The 24,473-nt window shown below is 45.7% G+C and overlaps 1 protein-coding gene across 6 annotated transcripts in view; it reads left to right on the forward strand.

Moving 5' to 3' along the window:
* Positions 1 to 7,082: 7,082 nt before the first annotated feature.
* Positions 7,083 to 24,473, forward strand: part of KIF21B (kinesin family member 21B) — a 714,596-nt gene continuing 697,205 nt past the window's right edge. Inside the window, exon 1 of one of the 6 annotated variants that reach the window (XM_083173198.1) lies at positions 7,083 to 7,460. In XM_083173198.1, the coding sequence (XP_083029324.1) occupies positions 7,420 to 7,460 (41 nt within the window). In that variant the 5' untranslated portion in view covers positions 7,083 to 7,419. Of the gene's footprint in view, positions 7,461 to 9,214; positions 9,340 to 9,394; positions 9,756 to 24,473 lie in introns of those variants that run through there. The other 5 variants (XM_083173196.1, XM_083173200.1, XM_083173201.1 and 2 more) reach the window with 5 other exon arrangements.

Consider the following 24,473-nt stretch of genomic DNA (forward strand, 5'->3'; position numbering starts at 1 on the left):
GGACCCTCTCCCAAAGGAGAAGGGCCCCATTACTCCCCTAACCCCTCCCAGCCATAAGGCCGAAAAGGGGAAAATAGGGATAGGTGGGTCCTCTACACCGAAGCTTAGAGCGACCCACTTCCCTCAACCCATGGAAGGGTTAGGGCAGTGGGTCCTCCGCACCGAAGTTTGGAGAGGTGTAGGCTTCCCTCCACCTTGCGGCTCGGGGTCGCCCTCAGGGGACCGCAGATCTCCCCAAAAGGATGAGAGCTTTGGTACATTGGGGAGTGAATGGCCCATAATGTTGCTTTCCCACTGCCAAACCTGCTTTGACCCGGTTTTTTAAACGGTTCTTTAAACGGGTCAAAGCAGGTTTAACCCCTTTCCCACTGCATGTAGTAAACGGTATATTACTGGTTAATTACCGTTTTTGTACCTTTCATATTGAACCCCTTGTGAAAGCTATAAAACGGTAATTAACCAGTAATATACCCCCCCTCCCCTGGTACCTGCCCTGTGCCCACCCTCCCCTGATACTTACCTGCGTGGGGGATCCGGGCAGCGGGGTTCACGCACTGCTGAGGAGGCAGCGGGGTCCGGCATGGGCAGAGTACTTTGGGTCCCTCTGCATGCCGGGCAGTGGGGACGCAGCGGGGTCCATCCCGAATGGGCACTGTGCTGGTGGTGCATTCAGGGTCCATTCGGGGTCCGGGCAGTCCCTGCTGCTGATGGGAACTAATAGTTCCCACTATGCGCATGTCTACTCAGCGCTGTGCATATCAATGAGCCGCTCATTACATATGCACATATGTAATGAGCGGCTCATTGATATGCACGGCGCTCATTAGACATGCGCATAGTGGGAACTATTAGTTCCAATCAGCTGCAGGGACTGCCCCGACGCTGAATGGACCCCAAATGGACCCTGCTGCACCACCAGCACCCACAGCACAGTGCCCATGCGGGATGGACCCGGCTGCGTCCACTCTGCCCAGTATGCAGAGGGACCCAAAGTACTGTGCCCATGCCGGACCCCGCTGCCTCCTCAGCAGTGCGTGAACCCCACTGCCCGGATCCCCCACGCAGGTAAGTATCAGGGGAGGGTGGGCACATGGCAGGTACCAGGGGAGGGGAAAGTAGTGTGGGATTTTAGATACTGTTTAAGAGGCATTCCCACTGCCTAAAAAACGGTATGTAACCGTGTAGGACTCTGCTTTTTAAACGGGTTGAAATACCGGTTAACTTTAACTGGTAAATCAACTCTGGTGCTTTCCCACTGAAGCCTTAAACGGTAAATAGTGGGGAAAAAAACGTTTAAGAGCTGCAGTGGGAAAGCGGCATACACAGCCCCAAAAAGTGACACACTACAGAAAAACAGAAAACAATAACAACTGGTTAACTTGCAGGTATACTATACTGTAGCACATTTAACAAGCAGGGTACACAGTATGGTTGCAGGCACTTATCGTATCTATTATGAGTAGTGATGGAGGTCTCTATGCAGAGAAGTCTGCACAGCCATGCAGACTTGCTTTTAGGTCTGTAATGCCCCTTTCAGACCGCACAAAAAAACCCGTTATTTTGCCGATTTTTAACCGCTTTGAAACGGTAATCTGTGCAGTCTGAAAAGTGCAAAGTGATTTTACAGTTTCCAAAAAACCCCCGTTTTTTGGAAATGGTAAAAAAGCAGGGTCCTACCCGTTTCAGACCCGTTTTTTTGGTGTCAAAATGGATCTGAAACTGGATTCCTCCCCCCTGGGCAGCGCAGGGAGGGGAATAATCGTGTTGGGGGCAGGGGATCCCTACAGTGTATGTTATATCAGTGGCGGGGTCCCAGCAGCTACTAGTTCCCATACACTGTAGGGACCTCCTGTGCTGGGACCCCCGGGCAGCCTCTATCCCCCCTCGCCCCCCCCCCCTTGTCGTGTCCATACCGCGCAGTTTTGTGGGAGGACCCCCGGGCAGCCTCTCTCCCCCCTCGCCCCCCCGTCATACCTCCAGCGTCTGCTATCACCGGACAGAGACGGAGTGCTGTAGATAGCCGGCTCCTGTCCTGCGGCAAGTGTCCAGCCGGTCCAGGCTGTTAAAGCGATTTTGAAAACGGCTCACACTGCTCCCATGTGCACTGTGGCCGGTCCAGGCTGGGGGGGCGAGGGGGGAGAGAGGCTGCCCGCGGGTCCTCCGGCAAAATTAATTAATGTATGGGGGGGGGGGCGCCTGCCCAGATGTCCTCTGTAAAAATTGATTCATTGGGGGGGAGGCTGCCCGGGGGCTATCCAGCCCCCCCCCCCCCAATAAATTAATCAGTTTTGCGGGAGGACCCGCGGGCAGCCTCTCTCCCCCCTCGCCCCCCAGCCTGGACCGGCCACAGTGCACAGGGGAGCAGTGTGAGCCGTTTTCACAATCGCTTTCACACCGCAAACCTGCTTTAGACCAGGTATTTAGATGCGGTGTGAAAGGGGGTAAACTTCCTCTGACACGTTTTAAAAAACGTTTTAAATACCTGGTCTAAAGCAGGTTTTGCCGTGTGAAAGCGTGACAGTGAGTGCTATATGCAGGAATCCTGTCAGTGACAGACAGGACACTTATACCGCTTTCAGACCGCACTCTAGACCCGGGTTATCGAGCAACACAGGTTTTCAACCCTGGTATTGACCAGGGTTGAACACGGCTATGACCCGTGTCAAGTGCAGTGTGAACAGGTGCCTGGGTCGAGCGACCCATGTCCCGTTCACAGTATGGAGGAGGCAGCACTGTCAGCTCCAAGGACTGCCTCCTCCCAAGCCCCGATGACGCGCAGCCGCCCAGCTCCGCCCAGCTCCGCCCCATGTGACGTCACCGACTCGGCAATATGCCGTGTCGGAACTTTCAGACCGCATATGCTGTGTTGGTCTGGGGATGGGACCCCTGCCCTAATCCCGTGTGTGACACGGCATTTGCGCTCTGAAAGTAGTATTATAGGCTGAACACTATAATGGTGATGTCCTCTCAGTCCTGGCACGGAATCTGTCTCTCACAGCATGCGGGCTCTATATACTAGAAGCGTGCTAACCAGCAGGGGGACTGACCACTTGCTTGAATGGGTTGCATGGGTGGAAAAACAGTCTGAAGTCTGCGAGACAGGTGCAGAGTGCACCATTCCTAAACGGACCATGGGCCTTATTCAGATCTGAGCTCAGTACAAATTTGGGTACTTGTTTCCTAGCATGGCCACACCGATTTCCATCGGGGTGGTCGTGTCGGAAAAATTGCGTCGGTCGCATCGCATGCGACCAAATCGCATGCGATGCCACCGACCCGATTTTTAAATTGAATCTAATGTGAATAGGGTCCCTGGGACCCGATTTTACATTGGATTCAATGTAAAATATTCCCTAGACCCCCAATTCTACACCCTGAACCCCACGCCACGATTGATGCCAACCCGAAGCGTGGCGAGCGCAGCGAGCCCGCGAGGGGCGGCGGTGCGCGTCCTACGACCTTTTCATTCCCCTACTATCCACGTCGGCGTGGAGTTGAGAATATAAAGTGTGGCGAGCGTAGCGAGCCACCGAGCCCGAAGCGTGGCGAGGGGACGCGTATACCTGTGAAGTTACGCCACGCTTCGGGCTCGGTGGCTCGCTACGCTTGCCACACTTTATATTCTCAACTCCACGCCGACGTGGATAGTAGGGGAATGAAAAGGTCGTAGGACGCGCACCGCCGCCGCGCTCGCCACGCTTCGGGTTGGCGTCAATCATGGCGTGGGGTTCAGGGTGTAAAATTGGGGGTCTAGGGAATATTGGGGGTCTAGGGGAATGAAAAGGTCGGAGGACGCACCGCCGCCCCTCGCGGGCTTGCGGCGCTCGCCACGCTTCGGGTTCGCGTCAATCGTGGGGTGACGACGGGGCCATATATAATGTGAAATGGGTCATATTGGGCCATTTCACATTGTTTCCTATGTGAGATGGACTTAATCAAGTCCATCTCATCTTGTGCCATTATAATGGCACAAGACCGACGCGATGCTCCCGATTTCAATGTTAAAAATAATTTTAACATTGAAGCCTATGGAAAAATCGCGGGCATCGGGTCGGTCGCGTCGGGGGCAATTTTAATGGTCGCGACCGACGCGATGCCCGCGATTTCGCCTTTGCCGGCAAAATGGACCTGATTTCAAAGGAAATCGGGTCCATCGCGGGCATCGTGTACCTTAACTTTAAGGTACACGATGCCCGCGATTGTGGCCGTGCTAGGAAACAAGTACCCAAATTTGTTTGGAAAATGGGCAAAACCATGTGCAGATGTAACATGTATAGAGAGAGTTACATTTGGGTGGGGTGTGCTGAAAAGGAAATCTAAATTGCAGTGTAAAAATAATGCAGCCAGTATTTACCCTGCACAGAAACAAAATAACACATAAATCTAACTCTCTCTATACATGTTACATCTGCCCCACCTGCAGTGCACATGGATTTGCCCATTTTCCAAACAAATTTGTACTGAGCTCAGATCTGAATAAGGCCCCATACGTGGAGACTGTAATTTCACCTTCCCCATGTCCCCACAATAGACATTCCCCAGAATGGGCACTACAAGCTTCGGAATGCAGACTTTGATGGTTCAGTCCGGTTTTCACTTAGTCCCAATGTAAACTGTCTTTATTTACATATACTAGTCCTAAATTGCCTGGTACTCACTAAGGGCCTTATTCTGGTTGGTGCGGCCGGGCCGTACGCGTACGTTCCGGGGTTTTTCATGATCTGCGCATGCGTACAATCGCCAATGCGCAGGCGCGAACACTCCACAACGCTTACGGACGGGTCTCTCCGTGCGAAAAAACCTGTACGCGAGAGTACGGGCATTGGGGGCGGCATAGGGGCGTGTTGAGGGGAGCGGCCGAAATAATGAGGGAAAATGGGCGTAAATATGGGTGTACACGGGGGTGTGCACCAAAAATGAACGGTGCTACTACCGCACGATCGCCTAAAGCACCGTTCATTTCGGACACAAAACAGGCGGCCGCCAACCGCCACCTCAGACCACCCCTACAGATACCGCATGCCAGCGTGCGCCTGGGTTTGCTAATTTACGCTGATTACTACTCAAACACATACACCTGAATGTAATAAGCAATGCTGCAGTCTATTAAGTCAAAACCATGATTTCACTACCTGCAAGCCACACACAGCACTCAAACACATTGGAAGCTTATCTTTCTATACTTCTCTACATTTAAAGGTTTGTTTAATTTAAGGTAAGAATCTTTTTAAGACCTGCTTATATATGCTAAGGTAGGTATTTGTTAAACAGTTATACACATTCACTACGTGCTTTCATAGACTTTACACAGTAGCACACTCAATCTACACAAGTCGACATGTGTCAACGTGTTCACTCTAATACAAACATAGGTTTTGTATTTATGATACAATAACATAAACCACATCTAACACCTACAAAGGATGTTTCAGCAATGTTTTAAGCCCATGCCCACTATTTTGCACACAATCTTCAATTGAGTTAATAGAAAACAATAATTGAATAACAATTAGAATAATTAATTAATTGTCAGAATTGTAGTTGAAAGGCAAGATTTGCAGGTCCATATATGTGAAGGGTATGCCAGCGTACACGGACGTACGCTCACTCTCACGAGCGGTGACATAAGCTGAGTTTTCTATTGAAAACAATAGGGACCCGTCCGTGCAAGCTGGCGTACGCTCAGATAGCCGCAAGAAGTCGGTGGGAAGACGGACGAGAGACGTCCGTAAACGGTGGCGTACGCTCTGTTGTACGCAGGGCCGGCGCCACCACTAGGCAGCCTTAGGCATTTGCCTAGGGCGCCGGCCACTGGAGGGCGGGAGTTGCCGGAAAGAACAAACTGAAGCCGGCCACCGCTGTGAGGAGCAGGAAAGCAACCGGCAGTGCAGGCGCTAGCCACTGTTATTGCTCGCGCCGCGCCTGTCAACCTGAATGACAGCGCAGCGCACACTGCAGCTTGAATGGCGGCCTCCCCTCTCCCTCTCCACCGAGGTCTACAGTCCCATTAAGTGAAGCCTCTCTCTCCTACATAGCGCTGTGTGGCTGCGGTCAGTATCTTTCCCCGCAGCGCAGCTCAGCACTGCGCTATTGGAGTTTGGAATTTGAGCTGAGCCAGAGAAGAGAGAGTGGCTCTGCATGTCAGCGCTGAGGACTGGTGATATGACACATCGGGATAAGCATATCGGCTGTACGGGGGGACGGCAGTATCGTGTACCTTTGCCTAGGGCGTCAAGATGCCTTGCACCGGCCCTGGTTGTACGCTAGTTGTCGGAGTGTAAGGGCTGGTCCGTCCGTGTACGTTGGCGTACGCTCAATTGTACGCCACTCCCCTTCGACGTTGTTTCTGGCCGTACGTATGCGGCTGATTTGTGGGTGGACTTAACCCCAACGGCCGCGTACGTTAATAGCGAACGTACGCACGTTTGGCCGCGCCGATCAGAATAACCTCCTATATCAGTGGTGTCAAACTCATTGTCCTCCAGCTGTTGTGGAACTACACATCCCAGCATGCACTACCACAGATCTCATATAATGGATTGCTAAAACTGTGGCAGGGCATGCTGGGATGTGTAGTTCCACAACAGATGGAGGGCTATGAGTTTGACACCACTGCACTAAATCATTATTTTCCTGTTTTTGCTCATTTATGTATTGTTATGCGCTGCGGAATCCTTGTGTCAACATATAAATAAACAAGAATAGTAATAAAAAAAATTCTTATGATCATTATTGTCTACAACACACGCATACTGTATGTAATAATATCAGTTGTACCTACTTATCGATTGCACTGTTGGCATTAGATTACTCCACATTAGCCAATGCATGTAAAGTGGTGACCACAAATGGGAAAGGGTTAAAATGGGTTTGTAATTAGCACATCCTGTGTTTGCATCTATTCCGATCTTACAGTGTATCCCTCCCCCACATATATACTGTACTCCTGCGTTATAGCTTCCTCCACTCCCGTGCAATCACTACATCAGGCAAACATCTGCTCCCGCCTGACCGCAACATTTGTTCGTGTCTCCGTCCTACTCCTCTTTTTCTCCTATCTATCTTCTACTTTTCTCCCCTCTAATCATCACACAGACTTTCATCCAAAGACTTAAAAACCCTATTTAAATGCCCAAACTCCGCCCATGATGCTGTGAGTGGCGGTTCCTTACCTGTGGGCGGGCAATGCAACCCTGCTTTGCAATTGGCTTCTGCTACCCTTCTGTCTTACCTATTGTTCTGGAACTGATTCTGCAGCTGATGCTGCCCTAATTTTGGGGGAAAATTGCCAAGGACGAGGGTTAGCCAACCGCCCCTGTTGGCGGGTTAGGATGATGAAACTACACGCGATGCCACCTTCCCATCCTGGGAGCTCCAGTGGTATAGAGGGGGCACCCTGAGAGGCACAGATTCAGCATCATGAGCAGTCAAGGAGACTGTAGTGTCAGGGTGGCACTGAGGTAAGTACCACTGTCAGGCTTGACTGTGACTGTGCATTGCGTGACTGTGCATGATAGGCTGCTGTCTGCGGGGATTTTGGAAATGTTTGTCATTGTATGCCAAATGTGATGCCATAGCCTTGTCTAGTGTCACTGATTTGATTACCTGGCTTTATTACATTGTGGCAGCTATCCCTGACCCGTATTCAGTAACTTTACTGATATACTCAGTATATTTAGTAATTATATGTGAGGGTACCATTTCCTCCACAACAAAATGACATGGCAAGGTTATGTATAGGTGATATATGCGCTTGCTTTTGGGCGGGGCTAGTCACTGTAACATGGATGTCAGCGTCTTTCCAATGACCGTATATTGTTAGTGATCTGTGAGAGTCTCCTGCTGCATATTACTTCGTGTGTCTGCATTGCATGTCCATCACATGACAAGCGCCTGTCACATGGTGTTCTGTAGCAGACAATATACCATGTGTTTATTTCAGTGGTCTATAGATCATGGGAGTATTTTACTATTAAACTGCTGTCTATATTTACAGTAAAATGCTGTATGATGTGACGAACAAATTTAGTGAATAGCACATTTTATAACACCATGCATTAAAATATTTACAATTGCAGCACCATTTAAGTGATATAACGCTAATCAGATTAAGAAAACAATGCAATATGCAGACTTCTACAGCAAAGAAGAGTTAAACCATAACAATTTTAGTGCATCCTTCTGGATATTGTTATAGGAATGTCACCAGCAGCTCATTTATGTCCAAAGCATAATTGTGGAAAATACAGTAACTCCCTCTCTGCATTGGGCACATGAGATTGAAGATACTACTGTATATGTCTGAGTGAATTTATCAGCATAGATGAGATATCAGGCTTTTGTCTCTCCTACTAACGTTTCCTGTGAGGGTTTTATATAGGAAGTAGAACTTCCTGAGTCAGTGTGGTAAAATGCAGAAATATAAAGATGGGTTACATGAGAAGCATATATTATTAGGGATTAGCGGGTTCGGATCTCCTAGAACAGAGCCCCCCCCCCCCCCCCCGAACCTCACCATCTGAGGTGGGATCCGAGTCAGTTCCCTGAAAAAGTCATAATCTCGCTGTTAGATTCTCGCGGGTTTTGGAAACTGTTTAAATCCCTGCCAGTCAGCGCCATCTTCAGTCCAGAATGGTAGGAGTGTGTATGAGACGGACCTCTGTCTGTGGGTGATGGCATCGGGTGGGTCCTTGATGTGTCTGCTGTTTTACTCCAGGGCGCCTTGTCTGCTCTGTTCTATCAGTCTGGGGTGCCCTGTCTGCCATTTAATTGTGTGCTGCCACTGTTTGCCCTATAACTGCTGGGTGCTGCCACTGTCTGCCCTATAACTGGGTTCTGCCACTGACTGCCCTATAAGTAGGTGCTGCCAATGTCTGCCCTTTAATTAGGTGCTGCCAAGGTCTTCCACATAATTGTAACCCCTGGGTAAAATGCCTGTATTCAAAACTCATACCCTATGTTAAATACCAGTAAATATATGAACTAACTAAATGTAGTGTTCTGTATGGCTATGTTTTTTTAAAATGTTTATATATATATATATTTTGGTTTGTTGGTGACACTGTATATGTCCGATTTCATCGATGGCAGTGGACTTAATTGTTGGATGCTATATACACAGTTCACAGATGTTGCTGACAGTTGAAGAGAGGGCGTAGTGATATACAGCAGGGAGTGATTTGCCCTGTCAGAGGAGAAGGGGCAGAGGGAAAGAGAAAAGAGAGTACAGGATGAGGTACCTGGGAGGACTCTATGAAAAGACTGTCCTGAGTTTAAGAGGGAGAGCTGTGAGGTACCTGTAAGTGAGGGACAGAGACCTGTAATCTCACTGGGAGAAAGGTGAGGCATTCCTGTGTGCCTGCAGATGGAGCTAAATCTGGCTAGTCAGTTTGCTCAGAATAGAAGATGGAGGAGCCAGGATAAAGTAGGCAGCACTTAATATGAGAACTCATTGGAGGATGCTGGACAGAGGGACAGGAGAGGGAGAGTGGTGAGTTATACCACCCTCAGAGTCCCATATTAGGCCGAAAAGGTGCAGCTTGACGTTGAGTGACAAGTGACACCTGGAGTCACATAGGAGATACATTGCAGAAGGGGATAGTACAAGGGGAGGGACAGCCTCCTACAGTAATGTTTCCCAAGCCTTTGCCAGAGATAAAGATGGTTATTCATGCACCAAGTTGTGCACAACTACAGAAAGCTAATTTACAGTGACCGTGAAACACTGACAGAGACTGCTGCGCACAGAGAGAGAAGTAAGTTAAGGGCCCTACATACGCAGAGATGTGTGCCAGAGATACATAACGGGAGATTCAGCACAAGAGATTTCACTCTTGTGGCTCATTTCAGACAATGAGCCACATACAGAGAGATTTGTGTCAGAGATTCATAATGGGAGATTTAGCACGGGAGATTTCAAATCTGTCACAGCCACACATGCCATCAAACTGCACTGATATATATATATATATATATATATATATATATATATATACTGTATGCTGTATGGATGAGGCGGCACTCTCTGCTTTTGGTGCAAAAAAACTGTGATTTATTTGTCACAACCCGACATGTTTCGGACACTCACGTCTGTCCTTAGGGATCGCTGAGGACGGACGTGAGTGTCCGAAACATGTCAGGTTGTGACAAATAAATCACTGTTTTTTTGCACCAAAAGCCGAGAGTGCCGCCTCATCCATATAGCATTCAAAATAAATGCAAAGTTCATCAAGGAGGGCACCGGGTCAGTTAACCCTTATCCACCTGGGAGTGCTGGTTATACTGGACACTATATATATATATATATATATATATATATATATATATATATATATATATATATATATATATATATATATATACACACATACACACACACACACACACACACACACACATATATATATATATATACACATATATATGTATGTATATATATATATATATATGTATATTGTGTGTGTATATATATATATGGGATGCGGTCATTTGGTCTACTGCATTATGGTAGAAAGTCATTAGGTCGAATCCATTAGGTCGACATGCTAAAAGGTCGACATGACTCTAGGTCGACATGGGAAAAGGTCGACATGATTCTAGTTCGAAAGGTCATTAGTTCGACAGGTCATTAGTTCGACAAGGTCATTAGTTCGACATTGTCTATGTCGACATTCACAAGGTCGACATGGAGTTTTTCACTGTTTTTTGAGCCAACATGTGCCGACAGGCGGTATTTCATGCCCTACCATCCACTAGGGCGTGGTGGGAGAATAAAATAGTGTGCCGAGCGTAGCGAGGCACCGTGCCCGACGCATCGCGAGCGCAGCGAGCGATGCGAGGGGATGCAGTGCACTTTAAACTGTGTCCATGTCGACTGTGTTGACATTCAGGTAAAAAAACAGTGAAAAACCCCATGTCGACCTTGTGAATGTCGACATAGACAATGTCGAACTAATGACCTTGTCGAACTAATGACCTGTCGAACTAATGACCTTTCGACCTAGAATCATGTCGACCTTTTCCCATGTCAACCTAGAATCATGTCGACCTTTTTGCATGTCGACCTAATGGATTCGACCTAATGACTTTCTACCATAATGCAATAGACCAAATGATCCCAACCCATATATATATATATATATATATATATATATATATATATATATATATATATATATATATATATATATATATACACAGGATACAGTCCCAGGAATCCGGGGGGGGGGGGGGTGAGCGGCACTCACTGGTCTTAAGTAATAAGAAAAAATCACCAACAGCAAAGAGCTATAGCAATATATATGTGTATGTATATATACATATACATACACACTGATACTGGGGCGCAGGCGGGCGGGTGGACAGCGGGAGGCGGAAAGACAGGTGAGATACCCACATCCTCACCACAGAGCGGGCAGTGGGCAGGCAGCGGGCGAGGTGATAGTTGTGCCCAGCTCTCCTGCAAACTCACAGTTTCTGATGTCAGGGAACCTTCGCCTTCCTGGGGGACCTCGGTGCCGACGTGTGGAGCGCCGTGCGGTACTTCCAGGCCAGGCACACGCTGTGGGCACTGCTTCAACTTGGCCTCTTCCTCCTCACCTCCGCCGTGCTGGGGCTGGTTCTGGGTAGTGGTTCAGAGCGCAATGGTGCCGGGTAGCAGCAGAATGGAGCGGTGCCCACAGAGAGTGAGTCCAGAGCCGAGGGGTGCTGCGTGGATGGTGCACCGGCCGGGGACGTGGCTAGAGGTGTCCCAGATGACAGACCAGCCTGCCAGAGGTGGACGGACGGAAAGGCAGGTGAGATTCAGAGCACTCACTCAGAAAGCCCACTCACTGCCTGCTATGCTGGCGATTTTCTAAACGAGTGCTCTGAATTGACCAGCCTGTCTGTTATTAATTGCGGCCCGATTCGATGTGGCGGGGACGCGCTTTGAATTGCTGTGTGTGCCACACACACAGCAATTCTCTGCCATTTTCTGAGCGATTCATAGAAATTATGTCAAATCGCTCAGAAAATGACTTAATATCGCCCTGAGTGTGGGGCCCTTTACACTGCAGCAGTAGAGACTCTTGGTTGACAGACCTCAGGGCTAATCTGTCTACAGCGCATTTGTTACCAGCTATCTGCATGGGACACTTAACTAAGGAAGGATAATTACAGTCACAATGGGAGAGCCAGATTTAAGCAGTAAAGTATTATATTGTACTGATTGTACTCAAGGAAGAAAGTGGATTTGGCTCAATTTCAAACACAAGTTACCTCAGAAAAGTATGCTTATTGCACTGAGATAGTGACATTTTTCTTCACATCTATAACAGTACTGAGTAGTTCTTTCTAGCTACTAACATGCTAAACACTATTCTGATCCCAAGAGAGAGTGACAGCGTCAATGACAGTACAAGCCTACATGTAGGATACAATATTGCAAAGAGGAGAATATTGCCTTTAGTATTAGAGACCCTGTGGTGGATTACAAATACTTCATAGAAGTTATACACCTATTATTCCCGTACTCACCTTACAGGACTCAGGTGGGCACAGTAGTGACTTAGGAAATCCAGCAACACATATGTGGAATGCTACAAAATAATCCAAGCGCTTATATTTTTTGAACTAGTATACACTTGCAAATACTTATATTATTGTGCAATAATAATTCAAGGTTAATTAATACAGGTCGAGTATCCCGTATCCGATCTATTCCGAAAACCAGTCATTCCAGAAAGTGAAATTTTTTATTTTTTTTGCTAAAAACTCACTGGGGACATTTGTAACAGTATCACTGGGGACATGATATGTAACTGGCACTATATATGTGCAAGACAATAATTGCTTGGTATTCAAATTCAGTGCTGAGATAGTACACAAATTTTGTTTCACGTTTTGAAACCTTGTTTTTTGAACAAATAAAATATATTTGTGTGTATTTTATGTGGTAATAAAATATATTTGTGTGTATATTATGTGTTTATACAGCATAAATGCAAGATACTTCAAAATACATCATTGAAATATTAAAATATTCCGAAATACGGAATAATCTGTTATCCAAAATTCTCCTGGTCCCGAGCATTTTGGATAAGGGTTACTCAACCTGTATATATTTATTTATTGGAGTTGGAAACTGTTCTATTACCATTGTGTCTGAAGTGAAATGTGTTATATGTTTTAGCATACTACCTTAGGAATATATAATATTTTTATTACAAGGAGGCATCTCTGAAATATACTAAGCTAGAATACTCTGCAAATGTTCCAGCCAAATAAAACATTGGTGGAGGTTGATGCCCTTGTCTCAGCTATGTCTGATGTGTGTATTTATTTATGTCAATGATATTATTGTTATGTAAAAGAGTTGTAACTTTAGGGGTTACTTAATCTGTCTGAGGGTGATTCCCCAAGTTCGCCCTAATATCATCATCTAAATATTCAGATAGTCGTACCCTATAACACCATATCTTGGGGTGGAGGCACTTGATAGCACCTACACATACTCAGTGCAGAAGACAGCGTTACATAATTTTTATGCTGCCACTGTCTGCTCTATAATTGGGTGCTGCCACTGTCTGCTCTATAATTGGGTGCTGCCACTGTCTGCCCTATTTTTGGGTGCTGCCACTGTCTGCCCTATAATTGGGTGCTGTCACTGCTCTATAATTGGGTGCTGTCAATGTCTGCCAAATAATTTTGTGCTGTCACTTTCTGATTGGGAAATGGAGGATAACGATTTAGAGGGAAAAATAGTGAATGCTCAAGAACCTCTTCCAAGTGCTTGAGCTGCTGTCATTAGTCATGACATGCAATCTATCAATGTCGTTGGCTAAGGCTAATGCCCAATGTCCAAGAGGGCATGTAAAATCTAAGAAGCTAAAATGAATAACCCCCAAAAATGTAAATTATATGATGAGAAAAGTAAACTTGGCAATATGCCATTTATTACACAAAGTGGCAAGGAAAGGCTAAGTCCTTGGCATATGTTCATGACTAATGGTTCGGTCTCTTATGTAGATGGAAGCCACTGTCTGCGCTATAACTGGGTGCTGCCACTGTTAACCCAATAATTGGGTGCTGCCACTGTCTGCCAAATCATTTTTGTGCTGCCACTGTCTGCCCTATAGTTGGGTATTGCCACTGTCTGCCCTATAATTGGGTGTGGCCACTATCTGTCATATAATTGGGTGTTGCCACTGTCTGCCCTATAATTGGGTGCTGCCACTGTCTGTCCTATAATTGGGTGCTGCCATTGTTAGCCCTATAATTGGGTGCTGCCACTGTCTGCCCTATAATTAGGGGCTGCCACTGTCTGCCAAATCATTTTTGTGCTGCCACTGTCTGCCAAATCCTTTTTGTGCTGCCACTGTCTGCCCTATAATTGGGTGTTGCCACTGTCTGCCCTATAATTTGGTGTTGCAACTATCTGCCCTATAATTGGGTGTTGCCACTGTCTGTCCTATTACTGGCCAGCCCCTGCAAAGATGGAGCATGCTCCATCTGTAATTGGGTTCTGTCACTGTTTGCCAAATAATTTGTACTTCTACTTTCTGATTGTGATAAAGGCAGCTTTCACTTGTAGTAAGCTATGCTATTTGCCTGGTGGCGGGAAGCGCTGCTGATATTAAAAAGACTTGCCGTACGCTGATTGGCTGAGAGAATTCAGACAATCAGCGTCTGGCAAGTCTTTTCAAAATCTGCTTCCCGCTGGGCAAATAGCGTAGCTTGCTTCCAGCTGCCGCTACGCCCGTCCCCAGACCCACGCTGCCCGTCCCCGGACCCACGCTACCCGTCCATGGACCCCTGCTGCCCGTCCCTGGATCCACACTGCCTATCCACAGACCCCCACTGCCCTTCCCTGGACCCCCGCTGCCTGGCCCGACAGCAACCCTTCCATGCAGTGCCCGGTGCCCGTGACCCCCCCAGCCCCCCCCCTAGTTATGGCCCTGGTAAAAGCACATTCTGCAAAGATATCACAAATCCCCAAGGAGAGTTCAAGTGTGTCTGCATTTGCGATGTCTAGGCTTGACCTTCCCAACACTGGACAGGAAGAGGAAGCTCCTTCCACCATTTGCACAACCTCTGCAAGTGCTGGGAGGAGCACCACCAGTCCAGTTGCTGATGTTAACATTGAGGATGTCACTGTAGAAGTACACCAGGATGAGGATATTGGTGTAGCTGGCGTTGAGGATGAAGTTGTGGAGACAGTTGTTTGCCGAGGGATGAAAAAGGTCATGCCTGCGCAGAATACTAAAAAAATCCACCTTTTCGGTTTGGAATTATTTCTACCCAAATTCAACTGTCTTGCCACATATAGTCTGTGTAAAAGCGTAATAAATAGGGGTAAGGATGCTAACCACCTAGGAACATCCTCCCTTATGCATCACCTGAAGCACATAAGTCATTGTCAAGTTCAGAAATTTTGGCTAAGAACATAAGCAGTCCAGTGACACCTAAATCACTTTTTCCTGTTGTATCCAAGCACCTACCAACTCCCTCATCATCAATTTCCTGCAAGTAGTCCTGCAGGCCATGTCGCTGGCATAACTGACTCCTATCCGGAATTCCTCCAGAGGATCCTTGAATGCTATGCCTAATGCTGCTGCTGGTGCTGCTGTGAGTCGTCCGTCATCCCAGAGAGGAAGTCGGAAGACCACTTTTACTACTTTAAGTAATTGACTGTCCAACAGTCCTCTGCGAGGAAGATGAAGTATAACAGTAGTCACCCTGTTGAAAAGCAGATTACTTAGGCCATAACAACTATGCTGGTGTTAGATGTGCGGCATATATCCGTTATCAGTGTTTAGACAATTGATGGACATACTGTGTTCTCGATACCAAATGTCATCTAGATACAATTTCACTTGGCAAGCGATTCCCAGACTGTACAGGGACGCTAGGAAAATTGTCCTTAGTGTCCTCAAAAAACACTATTGTATCCAATATAACTTAACCACAGACATGGACAAGTGGAACAGGACAAACTAAGGATTACATGACTGTGACAGCCTACTGGTTAGATTTATTGCCATATGCAGCAACAACAGCAGCAGTACCAGTAACAGCATCTCACAAACGCCAACTCATTCCTAGGCAGGCTACGCTGTGTATCCGTAAGAGCCACAATGCTGAGAACCTCTTAGAGAAACTGAGGGACATCATCGCACAATGGCTTAGTCTGCTTAGTCTCTCCTGGGGATTTGTGATATATGGCAAGGCCACCAATATTGCATGAGCATTACATCTGGGCAAATTTCAGCACATCCCATGTTTTGCTCACACAATTAATTTGGTGGTGCAGAATTTTTTGAAAAATAACACGGGCATGCAGTTGCTGTTGGTAACCCCCAAAAAATGACATTTTGTGACTGGATGTCAAAGACTGGAGTGCCAGCAAACCCTCTTGAACCTGCCCTGCCATCACCTGAAGCAAGAGGTAGTAATAAGGTGAAATTCTACCCTATATATGCTTCAGAGGATGGAAGAGCAGCAAAAGGCTGATCAAGCCTATACATCCACCTATGAAATAGGCAAAGGAGGGGGAATGCACCTGACTCAAGCAGCGTGGATAATGATTTCTGTGTTTTGCAAGGTTCCCCAACCCTTCCAACTTGCCTCACGTGAAGTCAGTTCAGACACTGCCAGTTTGAGTCCGGTAATTTCACTCATCAGGCTTTTACAGAAGCAGCTGGAGAAAGTGAAGGAGGAGCTAAAATGGAGCAATTCCACTAAGTATGTGGGACCTGTGGATGGAGCCTTTCATTCTATTTGCCAGGTTTCAAGGTTGGTTGGTCTGTTGAAATGAGACCACAACATTTTGACCACTGTGCTTGTAGGTTTGAAGCCTACTTTGTATCTGTCTGAAGAGGTGCAAAGACCTGCTAGTGAGAAAAATTTCAGCTCAAAGCGGAACATGACACGGCAATAGCTCCTCCATTTTCTCCTGCAATTGGGGCTGCAAGATAAAAACTACGTTTTCATAGCAGAACCACTGGCAGTGATGCAGGGCAGTCAGGAGCAAGTTTGGACATCTAGTCCGGACTGAAGGAACTGTCTACATTTACTAAAAAGTCTACTGTCACTGCATATGATGCTGTCACCATTGAAAGAATGGTGGAGGATTATATCGGTGATAGCATCAAAGTTGGCATGTCAGACAGTCGATATCTATACTGGCAGGAAAAAGAGATAATTTGGATGTCCTTGCACAAACTGGCTTTATATTACCTGAGCTGTACCCCCTCGTGTGTACTGCGAAAGAGTTTTTAGTGCAGTCGAGAACCTGGTCAGCGAGCGGTTCAGGAGGTTGCTTCCACAAAATGTGGAGAAGATGATGTTCATCAAAATTAATTAAAAATTCCTCCAGGAAGAACAGCAATTGCCTCCAGAAGGTTCAGAGGGACCTGGTGGAATCCTGGTGGATTCCAGCTGGAGCAAATTAATACACTGTAAGGATGAGGATTTACACACTGAAGGGGTGAGAAATCAGAGGATGAGGAGCACATTTTACCTATGTAGAGTCAGTTTGTGCAAGGAGAGATATGAGTGTAAATGAATGTTATTGAGGTTAATATTACTGTAGGAACAAAAAAAGCCCCAAAAAAACACATTCTGTGATTTTAGCTGTTTTTTTTATTTAAAGAAAAAATACAGATTCAAATCCAATACCTGAAAGTGTGGTTTTGATAAGATCAATCCAGAACACGAGATCCAGATAAAAAAAACGTGAAACAATGTGCACATCTATATAAATAATGCATATTACTATGAACAAAGATGCAAGAGTTGTGAAAAAGAGGGCACACTTTTGCTTATATAAATTACTGTGCATTCATTTTTTACTTAATTTACTCTTTGGGCCCGTGCCAATTTTTGTACACCGCACTATATTGTTATTAATGATTACTTTTCATATTGGATGCTAGAAGACAGCATGAGTAGACAGTGGGAGGAAGTTTGTGGTCCAATTCCAATTGACATATCTGTTTCTTGATGCTGTATATAATGCAAATCTACAATACAATATCCAATCTGTAATATTGCAAACGTGTGATATATTTAGACACACGATGCAATCAACAGATGGGAAAATCAGGCGCACAAATACCTAGAATTAGTAGTTTTTTATGAAAAATACATATCAAATTTTTTTTTTTTATAATAATAATTTATGACAATTTGCTGCTCCTGAGTGATTCTGTGTCACTTAACGTTTTGGCACAAATAATTCACATAGAAGAAAAGAGCGCAGTTGTCATAAATATCAATACATTTATTAACCCCTTCCCGACATTTGACGTACATTTACGTCATGGCCGGGATGTACTTCCCGACGCATGGCATAAATGTACGTCATGGCTTTAAACTGTCACCGCGTCTATAGACGCGGTGACAGTTTGGAGATGTCTGCTGTCCCTGACAGCAGACATGTCCCAGCATGTCCAGGGGGGGCAGCGATGCCTCCCCCCCGTCGGCGATCGCTGTGATTGGCTGTTCAAATGTGAACAGCCAATTACAGCGTTTTCTGTGTACCGGCGAATAACGATCGCCTGTGACACAGGGATCGGTGGTGATTGGTGCTGTAAAGTACAGCACCAATCACCACGGGGTGTAAGGGTGACACTGGTGTCACCCCACCTCACCCCACCCGCCCCCAAAGGCCGTGATTGGTCCGTCGGACCGACGGACCAATCACAGCCATGGAGGGTGATTTAAACTAACGGTGACTGCACTGCAGACGCCATTCCGGTCTGGAATTGCGTGCAGTGCGGTCACCGTGCCTATCTGCCGTGATATACTGACCTGATCCTTGCAAATACTTACCTGATCACTGCTTGTAGCGTGCTGGATGCTTCCTGGATCTTGTGACTTCTTGTGACTTCCTGTGTTGTGCTGCTGCAGTGTGATAGAGTTATAGATAGAGAGATAGAGAGAGATAGAGAGAGATAGAGAGAGATAGTGACAGAGAGTGCTATATTTTGTGTCTGCTGCCCCCCCCTGTTGTGCTGATCAGTATATCTGTGCTGATCAGCAACTTTTTGGGGGTGCTGGTTTTTTTTTTTTTATATATACAGCTGTGCTGCGTGTGCAACTGACTGTTGCCCCCCCTTTTGTGCTGATCAGTATAAATTAACTGATCAGCAACTTTTTGGGGGTGCAGAGTTTTTTTTTATATATATACCTGTCAGTGCTGCTGCTGCAGTGTCATAGAGTGATAGATCGTGAGAGATAGAGAGATAGAGAGAGATAGTGACAGAGAGTGATAGAGAGTGCTATATTTTGTGTCTGCTGCCCCCCCTTTTGTGCTGATCAGTATATCTGTGCTGATCAGCAACTTTTTGGGGGTGCAGAGTTTTTTTTTTATATATATACCTGTCAGTGCTGCTGCTGCAGTGTCATAGAGTGATAGATAGTGAGAGATAGAGAGATAGAGAGAGATAGTGACAGAGAGTGATAGAGAGTGCTATATTTTGTGTCTGCTGCCCCCCCTTTTGTGCTGATCAGTATATCTGTGCTGATCAGCAACTTTTTGGGGGTGCAGGGTTTTTTTTTTTTATATATATATACATACCTGTCAGTTGCTGCCAGTTGCACTGTCAGTTGCACCAAAGGTTGTGCACCTGCTGCCCCTCACTGGTAATCAGTGTCGCATCAGTGATCACCTTTTTTTTTTTTTGAGGGTGCTGTGGGGTCTTTTTTTTTATTTATTTTTTACACACACTGTGATTTTGTGGGTGTCCTGTGGCCACTGTGCGCTGATCAGTGACGTACATCACTGATCAGCTTTTTCGGCACAGGGTTGATCTATTTTTTTTTTTATCAAATTCCTGTTGCCTTTGAGCGCTGTTCAGTGACGGACGTTACTGACCAACATCTGTGCTCAATTTTTGGCGCAGGACCTTTTTTTTTTTTTTAACCCCTTCAATTTTTTTTTTTTTTTTAACCCCATCAATTTTTTTTTTTTTTATTGGAATAAAATTCCTGTATAAAGTATTTTTTTTTTTCTGCACTACATACACACTACACACTACATACCCCCCCTGGTTGAAATAAAGTTTGTACCCCCCCTACACTATACACGTGTTGAGACATTTCACTACCAGAAACACAAAAATAAAAATGGCATCCCAAATGTCATCCCAAATGTCATCCCAGTCATCCAGAAGAATGTATTCAGCGGAGGAGGCATATGCCATGCTTGCCTCTGACTCTGACACAGCCAGTGATGCAAGCGGGGAATTTGAAGGATTCATCTTAAGCTCCTCTTCCTCCTCTAGTGATGAGGGACCCCCTCAAAGACGCCCCCGTAGAGCAGCTGAGACCCCCCCCCCAATAATTGATCTCGTATGGACCCCACCACCAGACAATTTTGAGCCCCAGGTTCCTGAGTTTTTGGCCATCCCAGGAATCCAATTTGATTCCACAGGTCTCAGAGAAATTGACTTTTTCAAGTTATTTTTCTCTGATGATTTTATAAATTTAATGGTGGACCAAACTAATTTATATGCCCAGCAGTTTATTGCTCAAAACCCCACGTCATCATTTGCTAGGTGGACCCCTGTAGATGCAGTAGAGATGATGACGTTTTGGGGTCTGGTGTTTCATATGGGCATAGTAAAAAAGCCAGAAATTAGGCAATATTGGAGTACAGATGTTCTGTACAGCACCCCACTTTACCGTATGGCCATGACCCGGACTCGTTTTGAGTTAATCCTTAAATTTTTGCATTACAACTATAATGCACAGTGCCCACCCAGAGATGATCCCACCTTTGACCGGCTATTCAAAGTCAGGCCGGTCATTGATCATTTCAGTGCCAAATTTGCAGAGATGTACATCCCAGATAAATTCATTTGCATAGACGAGTCCCTTATACATTTTAAAGGAAGGGTTAAATTCCGCCAGTACCTTCCCAATAAGAGGGCAAGGTATGGCATAAAAATGTATAAGCTGTGTGAAAGCACCTCAGGGTACACCCACAGGTTTAGGGTATATGAAGGGAAGGATTCAAGAATTGAACTGCCAGAATGCCCCCCCTCCCTCGTAGGTGTTAGTGGAAAAATTGTCTGGGATTTAGTGCACCCCTTCCTGGATAAAGGTTATCACCTCTATGTGGATAACTTTTACACTAGCATCCCCCTGTTTAAGGCCCTTGGTTCAAGAGGTACAGCAGCTTGCGGTACTGTGCGCAAGAACCAAAGAGGCCTCCCAAAAACGCACATTGCCCAAGTAATGAGAAGGGGTGAAAGCAGGGCACAATCCACCGAAAATATGTTGTTGGTCAAATATAAGGACAAGAGGGATGTCCTTATACTGACAACAATTCACGGAGACAGTACCACCTCCGTCCCTGTACGAGGTACCAGTACCCACACCTCAAAACCTAATTGTATCCTGGATTACAATAAGTACATGGGCGGAGTGGATCTTTCAGATCAGGTACTGAAGCCGTACAGTGCCCTGCGGAAAACAAAAATCTGGTACAAGAAGCTGGCCGTGTATATCATCCAGATGGCACTGTATAACGCTTACGTGTTATTCCGTTCTACCAGCCAGAGGGGGACATTTATGCACTTTCAAGAGGAAGTCATAAAGGGCCTAATATTTGGGAACCAGCAGGCAGAGGGCCCCAGTACTTCTAGTACTGGCCCCCGTATTGTACCAGGGCAGCATTTTCCTGATGAAATCCCCTCCACTGGAAAAAAGGGCAGGACACAAAAAAGGTGCAAAGTTTGCTATAAAAAGGGAATAAGAAAGCAAACTATTTTCCAGTGTGACACTTGCCCCGACAAACCCGGCCTATGTATAAAGGAGTGTTTTAAAATATACCACACATCTATGGATTATTAGGTTCATCATTTCACCGTGCTTCGGGGGTCTTGCTAATGCCACATAGCACCCACCATTCATTCCACCAGAATCTGAGCCGCAAAATCCAAAAATCACTCCTTCCCTTCTGAGTCCTGCCATGCACCCAACTGGTATTTTTTGGTCACATGTGAGGCATTGCCGTACTCGGGAGAAATTGGGGCACAGATTTTGGGGTGCTTTTTCTCCTTCATACCTTATGAAAATGAAAAATTTTGAGCCAGAACTGCATTTTTGTGTAAAAAAATGTAATTTTTCATTTGCACAGCCCAGTTGTATCAAAATTGGTGAAACCCCTGGGGGTTTGAAATGTACACTATACCCCTAGATGAATTCCCTGAGGGGTGTAGTTTGCAAAATGGGGTCACTTGTGGGGGGCTTCCACTGTATTGGTGCTTTGGGGGTCTTGCTAATGCGACATAGCACCCACCAACATTCCACCAGAATCTGTGCTGCAAAATCCAAATATCACTCCTTCCCTTCTGAGTCCTGCCATTTTTTGGTCACACATGAAGCATTGCCGTACTCGGGAGAAATTGGGGCACAGATTTTGGGGTGCTTTGTCTCCTTCATTCCTTGTGAAATCGAAAAATTTTGAGCCAGAACTGCATTTTTGTGTAAAAAATTTAATTTTTCATTTTCACTGCACAGTTGTACCACAATTGGTGAAACCCCGGGGGTTTGAAATGTACAATATACCCCTAGATGAATTCCCAGAGGGGTGTAGTTTGCAAAATGGGGTCACTTGTGGGGGGCTTCCACTGTATTGGTGCTTCGGGGGTCTTGCTAATGCGACATAGCACCCACCAAAATTCCACCAGAATCTGAGCTGCAAAATCCAAAAATCACTCCTTCCCTTCTGATTTCTGCCATGCACCCAAATGGTATTTTTTGGTCACATGTGAGGCATTGCCATACTCGGGAGAAATTGGTGCACAGATTTTGGGGTGCTTTTTCTCCTTCATACCTTATGAAAATGAAAAATTTTGAGCCAGAACTGCATTTTTGTGTAAAAAAATGTAATTTTTCATTTGCACAGCCCAGTTGTATCAAAATTGGTGAAACCCCTGGGGGTTTGAAATGTACACTATACCCCTAGATGAATTCCCTGAGGGGTGTAGTTTGCAAAATGGGGTCACTTGTGGGGGGCTTCCACTGTATTGGTGCTTTGGGGGTCTTGCTAATGCGACATAGCACCCACCAAAATTCCACCAGAATCTGAGCTGCAAAATACAAAAATCACTCCTTCCCTTCTGATTTCTGCCATGCACCCAAATGGTATTTTTTGGTCACATATGAGGCATTGCCGTACTCGGGAGAAATTGGGGCACAGATTTTGGGGTGCTTTGTCTCCTTCATTCCTTGTGAAAATTAAAAATTTTGAGCCAGAACTGCATTTTTGTGTAAAAAATTTAATTTTTCATTTTCACTGCCCATTTGTACCACAATTGGTGAAACCCCGGGGGGTTTGAAATGTACATTATACCCCTAGATGAATTCCCTGAGGGGTGTAGTTTGCAAAATGGGGTCACTTGTGGGGGGCTTCCACTGTATTGGTGCTTTGGGGGTCTTGCTAATGCGACATAGCACCCACCAAAATTCCACCAGAATCTGAGCTGCAAAATACAAAAATCACTCCTTCCCTTCTGAGTCCTGCCATGCACCCAAATGGTATTTTTTGGTCACATGTGAGGCATTGCCATACTCGGGAGAAATTGGTGCACAGATTTTGGGGTGCTTTTTCTCCTTCATACCTTATAAAAAAGGAAAAATTTTGAGCCAGAACTGCATTTTTGTGTAAAAAAATGTAATTTTTCATTTGCACAGCCCAGTTGTATCAAAATTGGTGAAACCCCTGGGGGTTTGAAATGTACACTATACCCCTAGATGAATTCCCTGAGGGGTGTAGTTTGCAAAATGGGGTCACTTGTGGGGGGCTTCCACTGTATTGGTGCTTTGGGGGTCTTGCTAATGCGACATAGCACCCACCAAAATTCCACCAGAATCTGAGCTGCAAAATACAAAAATCACTCCTTCCCTTCTGAGTCCTGCCATGCACCCAAATGGTATTTTTTGGTCACATGTGAGGCATTGCCGTACTCGGGAGAAATTGGGGCACAGATTTTGGGGTGCTTTGTCTCCTTCATTCCTTGTGAAAATGAAAAATTTTGAGCCAGAACTGCATTTTTGTGTAAAAAATTTAATTTTTCATTTTCACTGCCCAGTTGTACCACAATTGGTGAAACCCCTGGGGGTTTGAAATGTACATTATACCCCTAGAGGAATTCCCTGAGGGGTGTAGTTTGCAAAATGGGGTCACTTGTGGGGGGGTTCCTAACTTTTAGCATCTTATGGTGCCTAGAAACCTACATGGTGCCTAAAAAATAATCTCATAAAAAGGAGGCTCCAAAATCAAGTAGGTGCTCCTTCTATTATGAAGCCTGTGGTTTGGTCAACGTGCACACTAGGGCCACATAAAGGATATTTATGAAAACAAAAGAATTGGGGGAATCAATTTTTAGTCACATTTCTCTAGTAAAATGTACTGTGTTCCTTAGAAAAATGTATTAAAATTGAAAATCTGCAAAAAAAATGAAATTTTGAAATTTCACCTA

This window comes from Crinia signifera, chromosome 2, assembly GCF_055691185.1.
Source record: "Crinia signifera chromosome 2, ASM5569118v1, whole genome shotgun sequence".
Classification (NCBI taxonomy): Eukaryota; Metazoa; Chordata; class Amphibia; order Anura; family Myobatrachidae; genus Crinia; species Crinia signifera.